At 37.0% G+C, this 21,458-nt stretch overlaps 1 protein-coding gene across 2 annotated transcripts; it reads right to left on the reverse strand.

Moving 5' to 3' along the window:
- Positions 1–2,555: 2,555 nt before the first annotated feature.
- Positions 2,556–16,389, reverse strand: irf4a (interferon regulatory factor 4a). Of its 2 annotated transcripts, none has more exons than XM_066722790.1 (9): positions 16,217–16,389; positions 11,480–11,679; positions 10,426–10,612; positions 9,758–9,846; positions 8,425–8,560; positions 7,586–7,693; positions 6,133–6,501; positions 5,048–5,160; positions 2,556–4,391 (listed from the first exon to the last, which is right to left on the reverse strand). In XM_066722790.1, exons 1-9 carry the CDS (start codon positions 16,356–16,358, stop codon positions 4,248–4,250), a joined length of 1,488 nt encoding a protein of 495 aa, XP_066578887.1. In that variant the 5' UTR covers positions 16,359–16,389; the 3' UTR covers positions 2,556–4,247. The 2 variants fall into 2 exon arrangements, with proteins under 2 accessions (XP_066578887.1, XP_066578895.1); XM_066722798.1 differs by lacking the exon at positions 16,217–16,389 and adding an exon at positions 12,054–12,914.
- Positions 16,390–21,458: the final 5,069 nt, after the last annotated feature.

Raw genomic sequence — 21,458 nt, forward strand, 5'->3', positions numbered from 1 at the left:
GGTGGTTGAGGTCGACAGAGTTGTTTTGTCGAGTGCCGTTCTTGACGCGTCGAGCGGTTTAAAGTCCACCAACAGAGGTCAAGAGAATCCGGAGGAATAGACCAGCCGCAGGGAGGCTGGTCCAGTGTAGTAGTCTCCTTCCTCTTTCCTCTCCTTATGCCACTTGAATCTGTAAGAGAAGAATAAATGGTACAGGAGGTCAAATCAGGAGGGACCAAGGCCGGCTCTGATCGAGACTCCCACCGCACACTTACCTCCAAAGAGAAGCAATAATAATAAAAAGACCATAGTCCGAGCTCCGAAAAGGCAAAAAATTATAATAATACCCTGAAGAGGATAGCAAAATTTAGAACTGAACTCTGAAGAGCAGGTGAGCACACCGGCACACAGCCGGGGGCGGATCTTCCTCCTGCCAGCAGGGCCCCTATTGGGCAGCTTTGGTACATGCTTTCAATGATTCAGAAGGCTCTTTCCATTAGGTAATGGCTGTCTTTCGATTTGAAAGGGAATCTTGTTTGACACTAATGATTAATTAAAGAGAATCATGCATAGTAACCAGAAGGTATGTTTGTTTTGTTTTTTTGTGTGGATGTGTCTTGAGGTGTTGCTGTAGACTATAAGTAAGATGTAAACTAAACTTAAAACAAAAATGTTAAACAACAAATAATGGTGGATGTCAAAGCATGAATGCTCCTTCAGTATTTCAGGATGTGTTGTGTCAGCAGAAAAACTACACAACCACCAGATGTCTTCCCCACAGCAACGCAAGTCATTATTATCAAGTCAACCGAGTGATAGTGTTTCTTATTCCATATTCTTACTCCTTGATAGTAATGATAGTTTCCATAAAAAAACACGAACTGTTGCTGTGTCCAGTACTACAGGTGAAACAGTGATGACAGATGGAGTTATTCGTTTCTCTTTTCCAACGACAGAGGAGATGAATGCACAGTGGAGATTGATTTTGCAAGTAAACAATCCCACATTCAAATCACTTTGATCCCAGTGCAATTGAGCATTTGCATCACTATAATCATCCCACTCACCTATGATTGTTTGTATGAATAGGCTGATGTAATGTAACACTGTGAGATTTTCTGAATCAAATGTCATTGCAAGGTACAAAGTAACTTTTCTTTTGTGGAAGAGTAGTGTACATCTTACTTATAGACTACAGCAACACATCAAGATACATACAACCATCATTTTAGGAACTGTGTACATTTCACTTTATAGTGCAGTTTCCCTGCATGCATAACCATATTCTCTCATACATATATGGATATGTTGCAATTGTATTACTGTTTGTATGAGTTACAAGGTAAAACACAATCCATAAAAGATTGTTACACTTGTTTATTATTGTTTAAAATGTTGGCATGATAGTGCACAATTAATTATGGTAAGTGTACTTCCCTTACACATGATCATCATTTGATAGCTATTATTTGATTATTGCTTGCTATACATTTTATGTATAGTTGTGTCATTTTTCCCCAATTTGTTTTTGCTTGTGTAGGATGGGGGCCTATATTTCAGAATTGAGCATTGGAGAAACATGTTGTTAGTAAATGGTAAATGAGAATCACTGAATCTGTCAGGAATTAAGAAGAGTTAATACCATACATTACACATATTTGCTCTTTGTTGTTGTGTTTCTCTTTTAGTTCAGTTAGTTTACTTCTGATTGTTTCTTTGTCAGTTTTTATCTAATTGGACACAGAGTATTTGCACAATGATTATATTCTTAGAGAAACAGGTGTTTCTGTGTTTTGTAAAGATAAGGTGCATGTACTCTGTCTTCTGTCTGGGCAATAGTCTCCAAAGGGCTTGAGTTTGAGACCCCTGCTCTCAGCAATGACAGTCTGTGGTGTCACACTCCTACACTGAAGACTCCCCAGCATACCTGGAGATTACATCAACCATCTCTGCATGCTCATAATATACCATAATGTAGACATCCAAGATATGGGCTCAAATGCATTTGCAAATACATTTAACATTGTATTCAAGTCCATATTCACAGTTGAGTGAACCAGGATAATGGGGATGTATGAAGTTGCCCACGTTTCTGGCGATCAGCATAAGGTTTCAATATTACCCATTCCATAAGAATTCAGATATTCCTTTAAAGGTCTTCTGTCCATGTGCTGACCAGGTCCAGCCTTGCTTAGCTTCTGAGATCTGACAGGATCAGGATTCAGGGTGGTATATCAGCTATCTAACTGGTACAAAGTGCTGTTAACCTTTTGCTCATCTATATTGGCCAACAATCCAGCTTCAAAGTATATAGCTTCAAGTCCCATAAAGAATCTGCCATAATGCATCTATGTGTGTGGTCTACTGATGTCTTATGGCCTTGTGCCATAACCAAGGTCCTCAGATTTCAGTCTGCTTGTAAATGATCTTCCAAGGAGAGGTACACTTGGAAGAAGGTGCTTCAGCTAATGCCTTCACTCTTGAATTCTGTCATTTACTTTTACAGAAGCCCCTCCATTCACAAGCCCAAACCACTACTCCACACTGCCATAATGCCAATGATTAGAAAATCAGAATATGTGAAATTCAGTTTATTATTATCATTATTACTAATTTTCTTAGCAGACACCCTTATCCAGGGTGACTAACAATTGTTACATTATATCACATTATTTTTACATTTTACCCATTTATACAGCTGGGCATTTACTGGAGCAATCTACAGCAGTGTCCCCACACAACCCCCTGCTCCAAAGTCCAGAGCCCTGACCACTACTCCACACTACTGCCCTAGTTTAACACGCTAAACTATCTTTTGTGCTTAGCAGGCTAGATTAGAGTCCACTCTGCCTACCACAGCAGACCGCATGCTGATAAGGGAAAAGCCCATCATTTCTGATTGCTCGTAAATTTGTCAGAGATGCCGTTTGTTTACAAACACTGTAAAACACGGCCATTGACAGAAAGGGCCTTTCTGTAACTCACATCAGGGTCTTTCCCCTCCTCCTCCCTCTCATGTCATTGTGGCTATACGGTAAGGACTCTGAGACAGTAGCATGTGGGCTGTTACCTGAATCTGCCATTTTCCCATCATGCTTCAACACATGCCAGGAAGCTATGTGGGTAGCCCACCCTGTTGATTGTGAGGAAGGTTACTTCAGTTTACCGTAAAAGCATAGCTCTTGTTGGGACCCCTTGAAGCCAGCACAACCCCCAATGTGAGACACACAGACGAGATATAATGTGACCTTGATCAAACATGCTGATAAATTGTGATGAAGTGCAGTTTGTTCATATGACAGAAATTAGCCCAGAGTGAAAGTGTAATTTAGTGCGCACGCTTGTCAATGTTACTCGCCAGTTCTGTGCTGCTGAAGGATGTGACAACGCAGATATTAATAGAGTGTGGCTCACCATTTTACTTCATGTCAAAATAAATTCAAAACCATTTTTAGGGTCTTTCAACAACCTATTCAAATTAGGCTAAAAAGTATTTACATCAGAGCTTACAGAAGGCATAAAGAACAGTCACCTACCAGACACAATGTACAAACATCAATAAAAAAACTAAATCCAAAAATAATTTTAAATAAAACGTAACACATACACATTCATTAAATCAGTTGAGCCTTTTTTCATATCATCAGTGCTGATGAAGGACAAGAGTAAGGCAGACTTATCATATCTAGAGACTTCCTTCTATCTACCTACCTATCTGAATGCCGGACTTTCTATCACTCACCTACATACCTATGACTTTGTTAGTTTGCATATACAGTGAAAAGCACCCTGAGGATTAAAACAAAAAAGTAAAACAATTACATTTATTAAAAACAAAACACACACACACACACGCACACACACACACACATATGTATAGTGTGTGTGTGTGTGTGTGTGTGTATGTAAAAATGAACACATTAGGATACTGTACCCCACAATAGACTTCCCTCGATTAGTTGAAGAGAAAAATGTTTTCATAGCTTGAGAAAGAGGGATAGCACATGCATCTTGCTGACTGTCCCATCAGTCCAGGTAACAGTTCTCCTGACATGACAGGTAAGGATTTAGCTGCAAAAAGTCCTTTGCTTTGTCAGTTTTGTCTTGTTTCAGGGCTCCAGTTTTCCTGTTACAGAAAAAGTCCTTTCCAATCTCACGTTGTCCCGCACAGATCTCACTGTCCACTGAAATATCATCAACCGTGTTAATTTCCGCAGAGAAAAATTCAAAACACAAAAACATGTTCAAGGTTCGAGGAGGATGCCGTGTCACTCGGGAATGGAGCTGTGGTGGATTGCCCTCTGGTATTCCTCGCTGGGAGAAACATGCTCAGGAAGCTCATATCCACGAAGGAAGTGACTGCTGTTGGGCTGCGCAAAGTAGAAAAGTTGTCTGGCAAACATGGGTTCCACCTACAACATCAGAGAAAAAGAAGCACATTTTAATGACATTGTATAAAAAAGTACTTTAGTCTTTACAATGTGCCCCTCACAGTTTGCAAAGTGTGAAAAAGTAACTTCTACAGCTTAGAATAAGATCAATTTCTAGTTGCTCTTAGCAGAGGAAGTATGAGCAGACCACACAAACAGTTTATGTAATACTGTACAGAAAGAGCTATACAAGTGTGTCAAAAATCTATGTGTCAGTAGAGCTATTCAATAGCTAGCAGTGGTAGAAGAAAAGTGTAAGTTACAGCAAATGTATATAGTATGGTATAGGAGTTGTATAGTAAAGCCTGGGAAATCAGGGTACAGAAAAGTGAATGCATAGGATGAGCATGGAGGAGGAGTTTTGTTTATTGAAGAGTTTCAATATTGATATATGATTAGGCCAAATTGAGCAGTATATCAGACTATTCACATATAAACAAAGTATCACCACTTGAAAACAAATATGAGTAGATATTTCAACAAGATAACTGATGAAAGGTTATTTACCACCATTGATTTTAGGACAATAGTTAAGCCTCAATTACTGTTTGCTGCATTGAAAGTAGCTGAAAACTATTTTTGTCCCAGATTGAGCGGGAAAGCAGATTTGCTTGAATGAAAATCAGAGAAATACATACATGAGCTGTAATCATCTTCCTCTGCCTCTGAGGGTCGGGGTATTCGTCGCCAAAACACAACACAATCTGGAACCTGGGAATGGAGCGGCCATGGTGGGCATAGCCCTGGAGCTCTGAGAGAAGAAAGAGAGAGCGTGTGAGTATAAAAAGTCAGCCTGGGGAACTCTCTCATGAAACACACACATGTAGTCTGAACAAAGTCCGCACAACTGTCGCACCATTACAAGGACACATGGCATATCTGGCTGAGATTCAAGGCAGGTAGAAATTGAGATGGTGCTAAAGATTAGATCACAAGCAGATGAGACAGGCCTAGCATAACTAACAGGAAACACAAGTATCTCAATAAATCGAAGGAAGAAGACAAGTGTCCTGTCTGATTTTTAACTGATTTGCATATGGTAAAGAACACACTGAAATTGACAAAAAGGTGAGCAATATCCTTAAAGCAATGTAGAAATTATAGACTACGAAGTGTCCACATACTTCAGAGAGAAGGAGACAGACATCACTACTTAGCAACATGACATGGGGGACAGAGATGGGACAGAAAGAAAGAAAGTCCTAAATAGAGCGAGGATGCAGGCAGATGCTAGGTTTAGATGACAGATCATTGGTCAACTCTAAATAGTTCTGATTAATGGTTTGGATAGGCCTGGGATGAGAAATGCCCTAGATTATACTGGAGAATTATTATTGTTGTTGTTTTTTTTAATTGAAAAGCTATTTTAACGCAAGGTAAAGACCAACACACACACCTACACGAATCAGTTTGAGAAAATTCCCTCTTGGAATGATATACTTTAGTCAATTCTTTAACCACAGAACATGTTCTTACTGAAACAGCGACTATCTACAAGATGTCAACCTTGCACAGTTTGAAAGAAAGGATGTGATTGTCAGAGTATTGTTTGAAGTTGTGGAATGCTGTATTGCGGAGAAAAAACATTTGGCTACACATATTGAGGAATGGCAGATTTTAGTGTAAATGTTTCTATGGAATATATATACGCATATATTCATATATACTGCAAAGATAAAAGAGAGTAATCAAAATGACATAGTATGGACATACAACAACTTACCTGTGAGAAACTGCTGTGTGTCAAACAGCTTGCAGGTATGGTCTTTCTCCAGTTTGTTGGGTTTATCGGTGTATGGCGCCAGGGGTCCTTCCCAGAAGATCCTGCTTTGGCAGAGTCTTTTAGCGTACAGCCCGTCTGGCGCCATCCACAGCAATACTCCTCTCTCGAGGGCATTGGGCACCTTCTCCACACCTTTCCTCTGAGATTGTGGGAAAGGGTAGGGGAAGATCACCTGATCCATGTTGCTGTGGCCATACAGCTTGTCATCGATGCTTGAAGCGGACGATATCCTGCATCCCTCAGGACTCGTTGTGGTCACCTCCTTTACAAGGGACTCGCGGTAGTACAGGCAGATGTGTAAACGGCAGTCTAAGGGAAGAATCAGACAATAAAGAATAAAGGGTTACATGTGAGATATAGAAATCTGCTCTGTAGCTTGTATGTCATTTTACAAACCAGAATTTGCTGGAATATTGTCGACTGATTAGACCTGAGTTGTGGTTGGCTTCTCTTAAACAGCTTTGCCACTGAACTGTTCAAAGTTTAATCCTCCCATCTTCTGAAACTGTGTTCCTATCAAGTTACATTCCTAGTACTTGTTTCTTCTCTTATTCTTATTCTCTTATATCTTCCAAGCACACAATAGCAAAACATTTGCTCAGTAAGTTAAAAAAATACATCTATTAAATGTACATATAAAAACAATTAAAAGCATTGGAAGTTTTGGCCATACTTCAGAAAACCTTATGCCGGTTGTCAGAAAATACAGACTGCAGCATTTGAAACCTTTTGCTTTTCCTTTAGAAATGCAACATTAATAGTTGTCTTCCCAAACCAACTTAATGATAAATAAGTGACACAGGGCAGCACACTGACCCTGCATACATCCCCAAGAAACTTTAAATCAGCCATCGTTATGTGCTATAACCTCAGGGTCTTGAAAAAAATAAATAGAAGCCCTGGTAAAAAGGGAAGTCGTCATACAACAAAGTACTATTGTGCACAGTGTGGCACAAGCACATGCTATGTCAAGGCACTAGACAACAGTATGCTCTATTGTACAACACTACGGTATCTCTTAGTGAAGCATTACAGGAAGCTGTTACTTTATGTAGCACAGATGTTTTAAAGTAGCAACAAGCAGGAACAAGACATTAGTAAACAGTGGAGTTACTTTCAATGCTGTCTATACAAAATTAAATAACCGAGTTCAAACGTTTGGGACATTTTATACTCTTTTACTCACATAATAAATAATTAATAAATGTGCTATTTGGCCAACTATAGAACATCTTATTCAATCTAGTCTTGACACTGCATGACAGTAGAAACATGCAGCTCAGTTTCCAAGGTTTTAATTACACTTATCAGAATGGTGTGGTTGAATTGGTAGTAGAGACGCAAATCATCTTGCCAGTGTATTATCTGTCTGCGAAAACAGGGGGAGGTTTACCTGTTAAGGCCACAGCCTCGGCCGACCTCATGCTGGGGTCGAGTGAAAATCCCGGAGGCTGAGAATCAGTGGGTGAACAAGCGTAGAATGATCCTGTTATCTGGTACCCTGGGTGTGACATTTGAGATTAATTTTAATATATTTTCAGAATATCACAGAACATCTGTTATATATATATATATATATATATATGTCTCTGTGTGTGTATAATCATCCTATCAGACATAAACTGGACCAGATTGCTTTTCTTGCATTGTTAAAATGAAGAAGAGGAAGTCATTAACCTTCACAACTGTTTTTTTTTTCTCTCTCTGCACGCTGACTGCAAAAAGGGTTTCTTCCTACAAGCAAGTTCATCCAAAAAACCCCTTTTAACACCCATGGATCTTTTCTCAGGCGTTTTAAGTACTCTGAGTCCCTGGAACACATGAGTCATTTATACCTTCACCATCTGCACGTTATCAGCCCTACTTCCCTAATTTCCTTGGGTATAGCTTGAATAATTAGCAGTAAAGCATACCTCCAGAGCAACATGTTAGCTCAGACTCAATGCCAGTCTTTCATTATTCAGCAGGAACTGTTACTTATTAAGTACCCACCTCAAGTTTGCAGAAGTTATCACAATTAAAACTCTATCATAAGAGAAAACAAAGCCGACAAGACTTTGCATTTCTGCCCTACAACGCAGTTTGACTCTTGCTTTTATGTGCTGTATGATTTTCTTTCTTTATATTGAGAACATAAAGGGGAGTCTCATCAGTAGAAACATAGGCTGTGTGTTGTGGTTTCACGCCTTCTCGTCAAGCACATGTTTGGTGCAAAGAAATTGTGATACTCACCATTCTCACATGCAGCTCCTTGCCAAGGGAGGTTTCTCGGAGGATATGGACACTGGCCATAAGGTAGGTCTGGGTGAGGCTGCTCTGGAACATAATCCCTCCAGTTGCGCTCATGAGGCACCATGTAGTTGGGTACCTATGGAGAGAAACACACATGCTGCATTCAATAACAGAACAACTTTAATCAATCATCCCTTTAGGTCCTGTGTTGCAATAGCGTCTCACTCAATGTTTTTTATTATGACTAACTTATTTACGACACAGATAACTTATTATGACACAGATTATTTTAATCACAGATCCAAGTGCTGTGTGCAAGTTTTTGGTGAATACCCTCAGCCACTCACATAGATTTAAAATGTCCCTTTACCAGAAGAAGCAATTAATATGGGCACTTAAGGGACTCATCCATCCATCTGCAAGGTTTTTGCCTGAAGCTCTGCCAGTAAACAGTAAGCAATAATTCCCAGCACAGGCACCAAGTTGCGCACGTGCCACTGAGACAGTGGGGAGCGCAGTGGGCCAGGGGAGCTCCAGTTTGTGGTGTCAGCCTGCAGCTTTCAGTAATATCTGTCAACGCTGTCCCTCATCACATTCATGATACCTTGCCTGTCTATAGTCGTCCTTGGTCACATTTGTGCTATCAAAATCTGAAGATGTCTGATGCTGGTCATTGTTTGCCGTACCCACTGAAGCAATGAATTTGTGTAAACTTGCATTTCATAACTTGCATATATGGTCTTTCTACAATTTTTTTTTGTCCAGGTTATCTGAATCCCCAAGGGGGAGGAAGCTATGAGCCCAAAACAATTCCATCCATATCCACTTCTTAGGACACAAACGCATGCTGCTGCTTAAGAGAACTGTACTTCGCACACAAATGGAAATAGGCTCAACTGTGTTTTTTTATAAGTATGACAAAACAGCTAAGGAAGGCTAAGGGGGAAAGGAAGGAAGCAAGGCTGTGCCTGGTCTATGAAGCTACCATTAAAAGGAAGGTAGTTATGTTCCTCAGTCCTTAAAATTCATCTACAAATCTTAAGTGCTACATTGTATGGGCGTAGCAAATGCATGGCCTAAAGCATGGTATTATTATTAGTAAATACACTTTTCAGGAGGTACATTTAACAAACCGTTTTAAATTAAGTGTAAATGAGAGAAGTTAAAAGTGGCAAAGTTTAAAATCTAATACTTTGGCATTGATAGTATATGCAAATAAGAAGTAGGCTCCTGACTGCATTCCCCGCAAGAATACATTAAAATCACATGGCTGTATGGCACATCATTGTAATAACTGGAATAAAATCAAAGTCATGTAAATGAATGAGCTTACCTGAGATTGTAGAGGGGGGAAAGAAGGATGCATATAACCAAGTGTGTTGATATGTGAAGGAGACTCCTCCATACTAATCTGCTTTGCTCCTGTTTAATAAAAAAAAACATGTCCTTATTAATTCACTGGGACCACAGAAAAAGTTGATATGTTTTCAGATGACTTACAATCAGAAAATTATGTAAATTATATAGGTATACACACACAAGACTTGCATTTCAATGTTTACTAAAACATAACGAGCATATTTTTATATATATATATTTCCTTTGTCCACTTAGGTGTACTTCTAATTCCTTAAATTTGTGTTTTTTCTGTATCTATAACAAACTTTTGCAAAGTTTGCTTTGGAGGGGCTTCCCTTAAACTCACTGTAAGCAGTTAAACTTGTGTGACAAGCAAAAGGGAACTTAACCCTTGTCAGACAAGATAAGTGCATATTAAAATGTACACTTTTTAGTCACTTTTGAAATGAATTATGCACACACAATACTACACGTCAGTCATAAAATTATAATATACTGAATTTAAACTATATTTTCTATGGAAAATATAATATTCTTTGAATATTTTTTCATATGTCATAGATTACTTTAAAAGAAGATTGTCAAAGGTGACAAACCATAAATAGCCATCAGGCATTCACACTGAAAATCAAAAGAACCTGCCTTTCTTTGCTCCTTCCGGAATAATCCGGTACACCTTATATGGATCTGAAATGTCCAGCTGACTTCTCTCCACCAGTTCCTCAAAGTCATTGCTTTTGTTCAAGGCACATCGCAATCTTGTTTTCCAAGTTGGGGGATCCGGTTTATCAATCCCCTCTCTGAATTTCCCCTTGAAAAGTGCCCAAGCCTAAAAAAAAATAGCATGACATTTTCAGGTTTGATTTAGGATTATCCTCTGGTTAGCATGGGCTTAAATTAGAGCATTCAGTCATCTACAATAAACAGATATATTCAAAAGCATACTGAATTAATTCAGCTTCCATACATAACATCTTAGTATCTTTGTTGTAGTTTGTGACTGTATACATCATTATTTTTCTTCTTGTTTTTATAATGTGTTAAGCTGCTGTATATTACAACAAAGAGCAGATGTGAAGGGAGTCTTAACATTGAATATTGATATAAACCATCAGATCTGTTCAAAACCGATAGTAGATGAGTTAGAATACAATATCACAGCCTAGTTTTTGAATGTCGTTGAGAGTTGCAACCCCTTTTCCTCCAAATACTGATCAAATGAGGATCATTCTTTATCAAGTCACTACTTTCCTCATGTATCTACATTATTTTTAAATAATTAGTCTACATGCCTCTGAAAGAAACCCAGCAACACAAATTCTAAGTTAAAAAATAAAATCAGAGAATGAAATAAGTATTAGGAGGGGTGTGATATGACCTAATAGTTATAGCTTTCATACATGAATACAAGTACTACATCACACATCAATTAAAAGCACACAATTAATACATACACAAATCAGATGTCTCAGATGCCATGCAATTACAGATATATTGCAAATAATTGTTCTGCACTCATTAAAAGTGTTCATAAAAATGCTTAGAAGTCAGAAGCAGCAATGCAATTTGTTGATCACGAGTCCAGTGCACATTGATCCTTAATTCAATGCACCATGATTAATGTTGGAGTGTGTGTGTCAGGATCCTCTAGTCAGACGCATGTGTGGCGCACAGTGCCGCACGTCGCTACGCGTACCTTGAACAGCGCGGCGTCCTCGTCCCGGTTGTAGTCCTGTTTGCCCGCATGTTTCCAGGGGATCCTGAAAATGGTTTTCTCGTCATTCTCCCAAACCAAGCCGGGGTACTTTCCGCTGTCAATCTGATCAATCAGCCACTGCCTAAGCTTCCCATTGCCACAACTGACTGACATGCTGCAGTCACTGTCTAAGTTCATCTCTGTCAAAACGCATGCAACAGAATGGGTACATGGGGTGATGGGTGACACAGTGCAAGACCAGTTACTTAGGCAGGTGTGGCAAAAACGCATCCTTAACACAAGTGGGAGTTACACAATTCATAATAACAGACATTCAATCAAGCAATAACCATGCATTAACATGAGGATGAGTTGGCGCACATTATTAAGGAGATGCATAACATATTAAAAATGAGAGTGTACATGACATGAATCCATTCACATCCCACAGCAAGCTACACAACGTTGTCACTACTACTACTATTACTACTAATGATGAGGAGAACAAGAACAGCACACAGTTTATGTTTGCATAGGGAAGAGCACGCTTCTAAGACTGAGACTGCTTTCTTACCTTTCTTACTTCAGACCTGGTGAGCTCCGACACCGACCCCTCTCTCACACAACCCCAAAACTGAGACTAAGGAACTTTTCAGGTTCTTAAATAGATTTGCGCGGGGGGCGTGGCTTCCGTGAAGCAGGCGAGAGCGAGCGCGGCGCTGCGGCGGCTCAGTTCTGTGAAGCGTGTCTGGCCGTACCGTAAACCCCGGGAAACCCCTGTCCAGACAGCGCCAGCACCCCCCGCGAAAACAGCAGTCCCAGAGCTGATGGAAATGTATAGCGTATACCATGGCCTATCCCCCTATCCCGCCTCTCCAGGCAGTTCAAGCATCACTATTTCAGAAGCCCATCAGCACACATGCGCACACACTCCCAACACCGTGCACGCTTCGGGGTGGGCAGATTACACTCCTGATCATATTGATCATAATCATTCCGCCACCCGACTGGTATTCGTTTTGGTTTTATACAGTGAAATTGATCCAGCTGGCATAGACGATTGAACATGTACAATAAAGCTCGCCGTGTGTTTGACTGAATGCAACCTAAAAAGTGTTACCCTTTCATGTGCTCAACGCGTCGGATTATTGGCAGCAAAATCCAACCCCAGTCGGTGCACATGTGCGTGTCAGGAGAGTGTAAATAGATGCGGGGCTGCTGGAGACGAGAGGAACCAGGTTTAAAGATGATCTCTGAACTACTTATGATTGCCCTCTTCTGGTAAAAGAATAACAGTATTTTCACACTGGCAGGTTTTACATTTCGCCCCCGAAAGATCCTGCTACATGTGAGGTCATAAAACCAATTTTATGTGTAATGTAAGTAATTCGTATTTTTATCAGACATGTACATGGATTGTTTTGAAATCTTAAAGATATTTAAGTCAAGAAATGGCATACCAGTACAAATAAAACCATTTTGCTATTAAAAATGAGATACATACATATGCTAGATATATTTAGAGATATTTATATTAAGGGCCACATATATATATATATATATATATATATATATATATATATATATATATATATATATATATATATATATGACATTTGACATTTGTCATGTCAATGGGTTAACAGTTGAATTAATCTAGCAGTACTTTTTTTGTATTGACAGCGGCTATTAGCAAGGTACAATTAGCCTTATATTTTAATGCAATTTTCTTTGTTATGCATTTGTTAATAATTGGATATTCACCTCCCAGTGCAGCCCTTTGATTGACAACTTCATTATTATTATTATTATTATTATTATTATTATTATTAATATTTCTCTCTAAATTAATACATCACCTTATTGTTTCTGTAGCTTTGTGCATATGATATCAAACCACTCTCACTGGAAATTCACAATTCACAACTTTTTGTCTTATTGTTTTGAACATTGCTCTATGATTAGTAAGTTAAATGCATAAGTATGGTATAGTCAACTGTACAAAATACAGGGAATTGTGCATTTGAACACATTTCTGCAGAAAACTTTTTTTTTTTACTCCCAATATATGACAACTGTGAGGTATTCACCCCACTGTAGTTTTAAAGATGGTCAGACAGAACTTGACACAATAGTTTCTATATGTGTTTATTACTAAGATTGTGATGTCTGAAATAAGTTGTCATAGAGGACTTTTCGCATGTTGTTTCGTACTGTAAGAAACCATAATATAGACACCAAAATGTTTTTGACAGTTAACTTTTTTAGTTAAAAATGGGTTTGATCCTTTTTTTGTTGGTTTGTTTCTTGAACTTTTTGTACATTATTTTGAGACAGCAGATTTTTCTTTTTTCTCTGCACCCCTGGTGGTGATCAGTAATATAATAGAGGTTTTCCTAACATGAAAATAAAATTACATAACTTAATACATCTTCTTTCACTTGAAACTACACTTGACTGGTGGTTTGGTATCTTATTTATCTCAGAGTTAGACCTTTTCAACATTAAAATCAAAGAAAACAAAGCTTGTCATAAGTACTCGCAGTTCTGTTTTCAGAATCTATTGTGATGTCAAAACTTACAGATTGTAGTACTTCAGGATCTAAATTACATTATTATTATTATTATTATTATTATTATTATTATTATTATTATTATTATTATTATTATTTCTGTTATTGTTACATATTTCCTCATATTACGATTTTCTAATACAGAAAACATAAAATAAACATTAAGTACACGTTTGAAATTCGTGGTTCCCGGGCAGGTTATGTTTTGATTCTGAGTCTAAGTTCCAAAATAAATAAAGTTAGACTTCTTTCATTTAATATACAAATCTGAAGTACACCACGGTGTTTGTGTGTCATCTGTTAAGTACATGAATTGCAGTGTAGCTTACTTTGAAAGTCTTGTACCGTGCTACCACCATGCTCATTGGTTTATCTGCGTTTAGTATTTCACATACATAGTGGAGAATTAAAAGAGAAGCATCAACTAGTCAGCTTTAAAATGGCGTAGTGTTTTCTAAACCATTCAATACGTTTTTGATGTATTTCAAATTAAATGTAATTTAAGAAAACAGTTGCAAAACAATCTGAACACTTCACACTTAATGTCTGTTGTTTCATATAAACAAGTTATTGACTCAATAAACTGCATAGCAAAATAATAGACAGACAGATAGATAGATAGATAGATAGATAGATAGATAGATAGATAGATATGGGCTGAAAATGAAATCAATGGTGCAGAAAACAAAGCATAGTTTTTGCCGTTGTATAGTAACATTGCAGCTGTTCGGAGTTTTGTCACTTTTCACTATATGTAGGCAATACAATTTGACCAACTTTTTAATATTAGGTTTATCAAATGTGTGGTTTTAACAAGATCTATAAAAACTGATATAGGCCTACATATCTTTAGCACATTAGCCTGTGCATATTATCTGAAGTATTTGAAAGAAAAAATAAATAATAAACAAATAAATAATAATATATAATAATATATATATATATATATATATATATATATATATATATATATATATTAGAGGTCTAGACTATCTTTTCTTAATTGTGTTGACTCGTATTTTTCCTCAAATGCTTTCATGGAAATGAAGACATTACAATTTGCCCACAACAAATACATTATTTTAAGTGCAAGCGGACTTGCTAAGCTATGGATTTTACATATTAATTTCATTCTTAAGTTTCAGAAACAAATCTAAGCTTCAGATACATCACAGTTAAATAGTTATATAGAGATAATCGAGAGCTCTGAAACGAGTTGCTTTTTTGGTATTTATTTAGCAGAATAACATCGATATCTATTCTTTCAACCTGTTTAATCTTTAACTCACAAACTTCCCCTTTATACCACAGTGTAAAAAGACAATCAGGTGTTTTCATAAGGTATCACATAGGCTTATCAATATATATATATATATATATATATATATATATATATATATATATATATATACCATTTATCTCATATTATATTTTGGTAATGTCTGTAGCATGTAATTTACATTTCAGTCGTACGCAGCAGTAAATTCAAATCATTCTCGAAAATGGGAAGTTGTCTTACATTATGATTCTAAAAGCATTGCACCTAAAACTAAAAATCTGTTGAATATCAGTTAAGCACCATGCTGTATAAGCATTTTTATTATCAGAATTCTGGGCTTGATTTAAAACAATGCTATTTGTTAATGTTTACTTACTCCCTCTGTAAGAAAGTGTTTAAATATATATGTACTATAATGCTATCTTAACAAACAATTGTGCACTGTGAATGTATAAGCAATGCATTTTTAATCTCTGTACATCAATCATTGTCTTTACACTTGTTTGAATTATCTTTATATTTCTATCTATTTTCTCCCTATATATGTCACTGTATCTATCTATCTATCTGTAGCTGGATAGATTATGTGTTTATATATATACTGTAGTCAATATAGTAACGTAATATAGTTAGTTATAGTCAGTAATAATAATAATAATAATAATACATTGTTAAGCTCCTAAACTTTTGCTCGGATGTGATATGAAACAAGTTACTTGACCAAACTACGAACTACGGTTTCTCGTAAAACACCAGTACAACAAAAGCGACCATATTGTGCAGTGTAGTATGAACAGGCCATATGAGGTTGTCTGTTGTTGAACTTCATCAATGACACAGACACTACAAAACAGTTAATACAATGTACAGGGTAGATGGACTTACCTTTATTTATGATTTCAGTTGTTATCCTACTAAAGCAAAAAAAAAAAACTAGATCTGCTTCATAGTATAGCATCAAATGAAGAGGAGCTACAGGCCGTGCTTTAGAAATATACTTCTGAGTGGCAGTTACTGCAAAAAGCATACAAATAGGCAGCTGGGATTTCTGTTGACAGCTGACTTTTTTAAAATGGGTATATTCTTATTCTTTGCAATAACTATGTGTTGGACCTGTGTGTTTTTTTTAATGCCTTAATGCTTGGTTACTCTTGTATCACATTATCACATTAACAGGAAGGTACTGAGAGGCCAGAATTTACAAGCTGTGCATTAGAACAACAAAGGCCTCGAGCTTCACTGTGATGCAACTGTAATGACGCTGAAGTTGGGATAAGTAACAGTCGCAGAAGAATACACCCCGAATTTCCCTCGCCCACTCAACGATACTCAAAATTAAATAAATTTAAAAAAGACTTTGTACCATTATTGGCATAAAAAAACTCGACAAGGTGTCACCCATTTCTCAGTGTGGGTTACTCCAAGATGCAGAAGTCCCGAGACCATGTTTGAAATTATATAACAGAAAAAAAAGTTAATCTTCCTCCTCAAATGATGTGAACCAATCATTAACTCCACCTTTACTACAAATATATGGATTACTGTGTTTTAATAAAGGGGTTTCATTTAGAGTTTTTGTTTAAAGGAATACATTGCCAAGTTGAGAAATATTTCAAACTAACCTCACCATTGTCTGTCTGGAAGGATTTTCTGAGGTCTTGGTAACATTTTGGCCACACAGAATTGACTAGGACTCATATAGTTAACTGTTCAGGCATATGGCTCACCCCAAACATCAAGCCAAAATAATCTTTTAGGAAGGTCAGACACAGGAGCCATTTAAACTATATATATGTTTTAGTGAAAGACAAATTATCAGCAAATATCTTCACGAGAGCTCCAGGTCGTTCTTTGTTGACCTTTGTTTCCTTGCTCAAGTTCCCAGGAGAAAAAATAAATTCAGTAGTTTTGCATAGTTATTGCATACTTCACCAATCTGTTTTGGTTTTCATTTCATCTTCTCTGTGCATATATATATATATATATATAATTATGTGTTGTGTCTAAGTTTGCTGCACAGTTTAGAATACACACATTATATATTGAATCATTAATTCTAAGATTATTTCAAAAACACAAAAATACAATACAATTGTTCTGGATGGGTAAACCGCTCTAAACTAGGCATAAGATAAGTAATTGGATTTAGATATTTCCACAAACTGGTCTATCAATGTGCAGTAAAGACTATAATACTGAACACATCATTAAGTATTACAAAAAAAATGTTCAAGTGTAATGGACACCTGCCAAAAATTCACTCATACAGAATACAAATAACATAACTAAGGAACACCCAGAAACTGCATAAATTTGAGGATATGGGCAAAACTAAACAGTTGCTGTGGTTGATTTGCATAATTTGGCCAACGTTAAAGAAATCCTGAAGTAGCAGATGTTAGTAATACTCTGAATTAATTGCTGGAAAGTCTACATTCTGATGCTTGAGTGATACCTGTAACATAAATACTATTATGTCATGGGAAAAAATATGTTATACATGATCAGACATCAAGTTAATTCCACAATAATTAAATTAACATTGTTAGGTTATCTAAACAAAATTCAATACATCCTTTCTGACTAAAAATAAAATCTAAATCAATAAAAGATTAAATTATAAATACAAATATCTATTTATATAAGCATTTATCTTCCCAACTTACTTGATTAGGAACCTCAGTGTTCAGTTTTGAATAAAATAAAAAAATACATAAAAACAAAAGAGGTTAAATTACGAAACTGCGATATTTTAGACATGATTTTGTCAAATGTAAGCATAATTCTCATGGATAGCTTGCAGCTGGGGTGGAGTTATTTTTAAGGCAAACAAGAGAAACCAATGCATGTTTGAAAACTTGCACTGAATTTAGAATGATGTAACCATTAATCAGTTTGGCTTTGTTTACATGTGGGTAGTTTGTTTGTGTCAGATAAAATAAAGAAATAATAATAATTTTAAAATGGCACAAAAATATATCAAGTTCATAGCTAAGAATGGGTTCCCCAAACATCAGGTGGCAGTCAGTTTTGACATTAGAAAAGGGGACATTACACTACAGTATACTACCACTGAACAACATTGCTGTAATTAAATAAGATTATGAATGTCTTATGAACACAGACCATAGTACCAAACCTCTGAAATTAATAGTAGAGAGTAATACTGTGACATTAATTTAGTTTTTTGGGGTGTAATTTGTAAAATATGTGGAATGGAATGTACTGAATTTCATCAGCTGATGTTTAAGGAAAAGTCAAGCCCATGTTTCTGGTGATGGCTGGCTTATAATTTAGAAAATTATTTACAGGAGAGTTTATTAGGAAAGAGTGAATTGTATTATTGTGAGGAGAGCTTATATAATGCCATTAAGATTTCAGCACTTCCAGTTTTAGTACATGTGTGTGAGAGTGCTTTGCTGCAGCTCTTGTTCAGGTCTAACCTGAGATTATGGCAGGAAAACGGGGTCTAAACTGCTGGAAATGTCAATCCAAATATGTTCCCTGCTCTGGTTTACCTTGTATTTGAAAGCTATTTGTACAGTTATTAAAAAGCGACTGTCCCGGCCCTTAAAGACATGCTACCTGAGGGTCTTGATATGCTTCGTCATGATGACTGTGCAGGGCATGTGTGTTACATCTCAGAGTCATAACTGTGGAGGAGATGTTCAAATGCTTGGGCATCCAGCCATTGAAAATCCTAGACAGCCCTCAGGTGCAGGCTGAGAAGCTTCGTTGATGTCAAAAGTGCTGCAGATGATGGGAAGCATCACACGAGCTGGAGGTCCTCAGTATTACAACTATCACAGGGGCTCCAGGCTAATGGATTACATGTCAGCAGGCCTCTTCAGTCATTTGAGACAGCCCTCATGCAAAAAAGAACACTCTTACTATGAGGTTCAATGCTTTTCCTTCATCAGTTGGAGTTGGTAGCGACTGGTTGTTGTTGTTCGGTGTTCACACCTCAGATGTAGCTGAAAAGGTGGGGTCTGTGGGAGTGTCTATCTCAAACAGTCAGTAGTGGTAGAAAAGACTGATCTAATATTTAAAATTGTCTAGAAAAATTTAAAATACGGATAAAAACACCTGAAACGGATCGATAGGATGTGGCAGTAGTGTCAGAGAAGACCGATTTTTTAAAAGTCTACAAAAACAAAGACAAATTAACTGACATGGATCAAAAGGATTAAAAAATATATAAAATATTATCAAAATAAAATAAAACTGGCATATAGTACGCTATGTTTAATAACCAATTACCCTAAACAGGTAGTGGTCAGTAAATTAACAAAAGATAAAGCAAGAAAGCTTAGCCAAGATAGAAAAGGATAATTTTACCTTTATTTCACCTTCATTTGACATTTAGAATTAGAATTGCAATGTGGAAACTGCAATAACATTCTGCAAAGAATGAGAGACAAAGTTCTGTGCAGGTTATATTTAGTCTTGGTTATCTTGACACATGAGCACTGATCGCCATGTACGCTACCATCCAGACCTTTATAAACCAATCATAACCAGTCCTGGCTGTTGGCTGGTTGCTACTGCACATGTGCATGGCATGTTTAAGTGCTTGCATTTCTGAGCAGACGCAACCCGACTTCAGTCTATTAAACAGATGGAGAAAGGAATTTATTAACTATATACCAATCTTAAATAGAAATCCTAGTGTGTAAACTACCTATAGCATTAGAGGATTGGGTGCAATCCGGATGGTAGTTCTCCATTTGCTAGAAAAAGTTGAATCTTAAAGATTATTCAGCATTATTAATTTTACACATTGAACGGCACAGGTGTTTTAAGGCGAATTCTATGATTTTTAAGTGTTGAGTGTTTGTGCATTTACCATTCTAACAGCAATGTGTATTATATAAAAACCAGGGTGTGCTGATCGTATTATCTTCTGTAGGAAAAAGGAACAAGGAGGCAAAGCACCTTGTGCAATATTTCCAAAACTGTAAACAAATAGCTAGTAACTTATTTCACTTGCATTACCTTTGATAATTCTGGGAAGTGTGGGGGTGCTATAAAGCTGATCTGTGAAGTATAAATGCTCATACCTCATATATACACCGATGTAAACAGATAACACCGATAAACCAATGTACTGTATGCTGTATCTCGAATTTTGATTCAGGAAAAGCTGAAAACTAGTTTAAAAATGGAATGAAGGGACCTAATCAATTTAAAAATGTCATCTTAGCCTGATTGTGGATCCATTAATTTTACTGACGATTACAATACAAGTGCTTGTCATTGTAGTGAATGTTGATAAGCCATACTTCTCAGCCTCCTGAATCTTTTTTTTTTTTTTCACTACAGGTCATCAGAGCATGAAAGTTTCATTTCAAAGTAGAAAAATATACAAGAAGTACTTTTGTAGAAAATCCCCTTGCTTGATCCAACCTGGTACATTATGTATCTTTTAACACTGAAATGCGTATAAAAAAGTCATGAACTTTCGTAAGTTTTGAACACGTTTATTTCGACGCAGATGGCACCACTGTTGGAATTTTTACATACCAACCAAGGTCTCATTTCTTCAACACCTGTACCTAACTGAAAGCATACATTAGCATAGTGCACTGCCTGGTTTAACCTCTAAGTCCCTCTGAATGAGAGGCAAATTAAGTGCCATGAAGAGGGTTGATATGAATCCCAAAGACAGACAGCTGACATTTCTGTGGAGGTCAATTATAGAAAGCTACTTCACATGTGTTTAATAGAGGTATTTGTTCAGAATGTTTTACTGAGAGAAAGACTGTGTTGATGGGATTGATGTCATTGAAAGTAGCTCAATTGTAAGCAGGCAAAATAAAACAATGCTACTCCCACCAAGTGGCTCCTGATTTGGGTCAATTTCCTACAATGGCTCACCTCCAGCTATAATAATCATGATGCCACTATCTTTTCATATCACTCCTTAGCCCACTACTAATTGCATGGTTTTCACTTAAAGTTGTATTCTGACTATTTACATATACCTTGGTTTCCCTGTGTACTTTCTCATTTGAGTTCTCCCTCTTCCAGTCCCGTGGAGCACAAAGCGTTCAATTAACAGTGAAACGGTTGAAATGTCTCACTGCCCTCTCTCATCTAGACTGGTCAGTGGTTGTGTGTCTTGTGT

Source organism: Amia ocellicauda, chromosome 2 (assembly GCF_036373705.1).
Source record: "Amia ocellicauda isolate fAmiCal2 chromosome 2, fAmiCal2.hap1, whole genome shotgun sequence".
Classification (NCBI taxonomy): domain Eukaryota; kingdom Metazoa; phylum Chordata; class Actinopteri; order Amiiformes; family Amiidae; genus Amia; species Amia ocellicauda.

Coding starts and splice junctions, on each gene's coding strand:
- irf4a (XM_066722790.1), bottom strand. CDS start 16,358: ATGCTTTTTGCAGTAACTGCCACTCAGAAGTATATTTCTAAAGCACGG. Junction 11,680..16,216: donor AACTGAAATCATAAATAAAG/GTAAGTCCATCT, acceptor GCGTTTTGACAG/AGATGAACTTAGACAGTGAC. Junction 6,502..7,585: donor CGAGGCTGTGGCCTTAACAG/GTAAACCTCCCC, acceptor TTCTTCCCTTAG/ACTGCCGTTTACACATCTGC.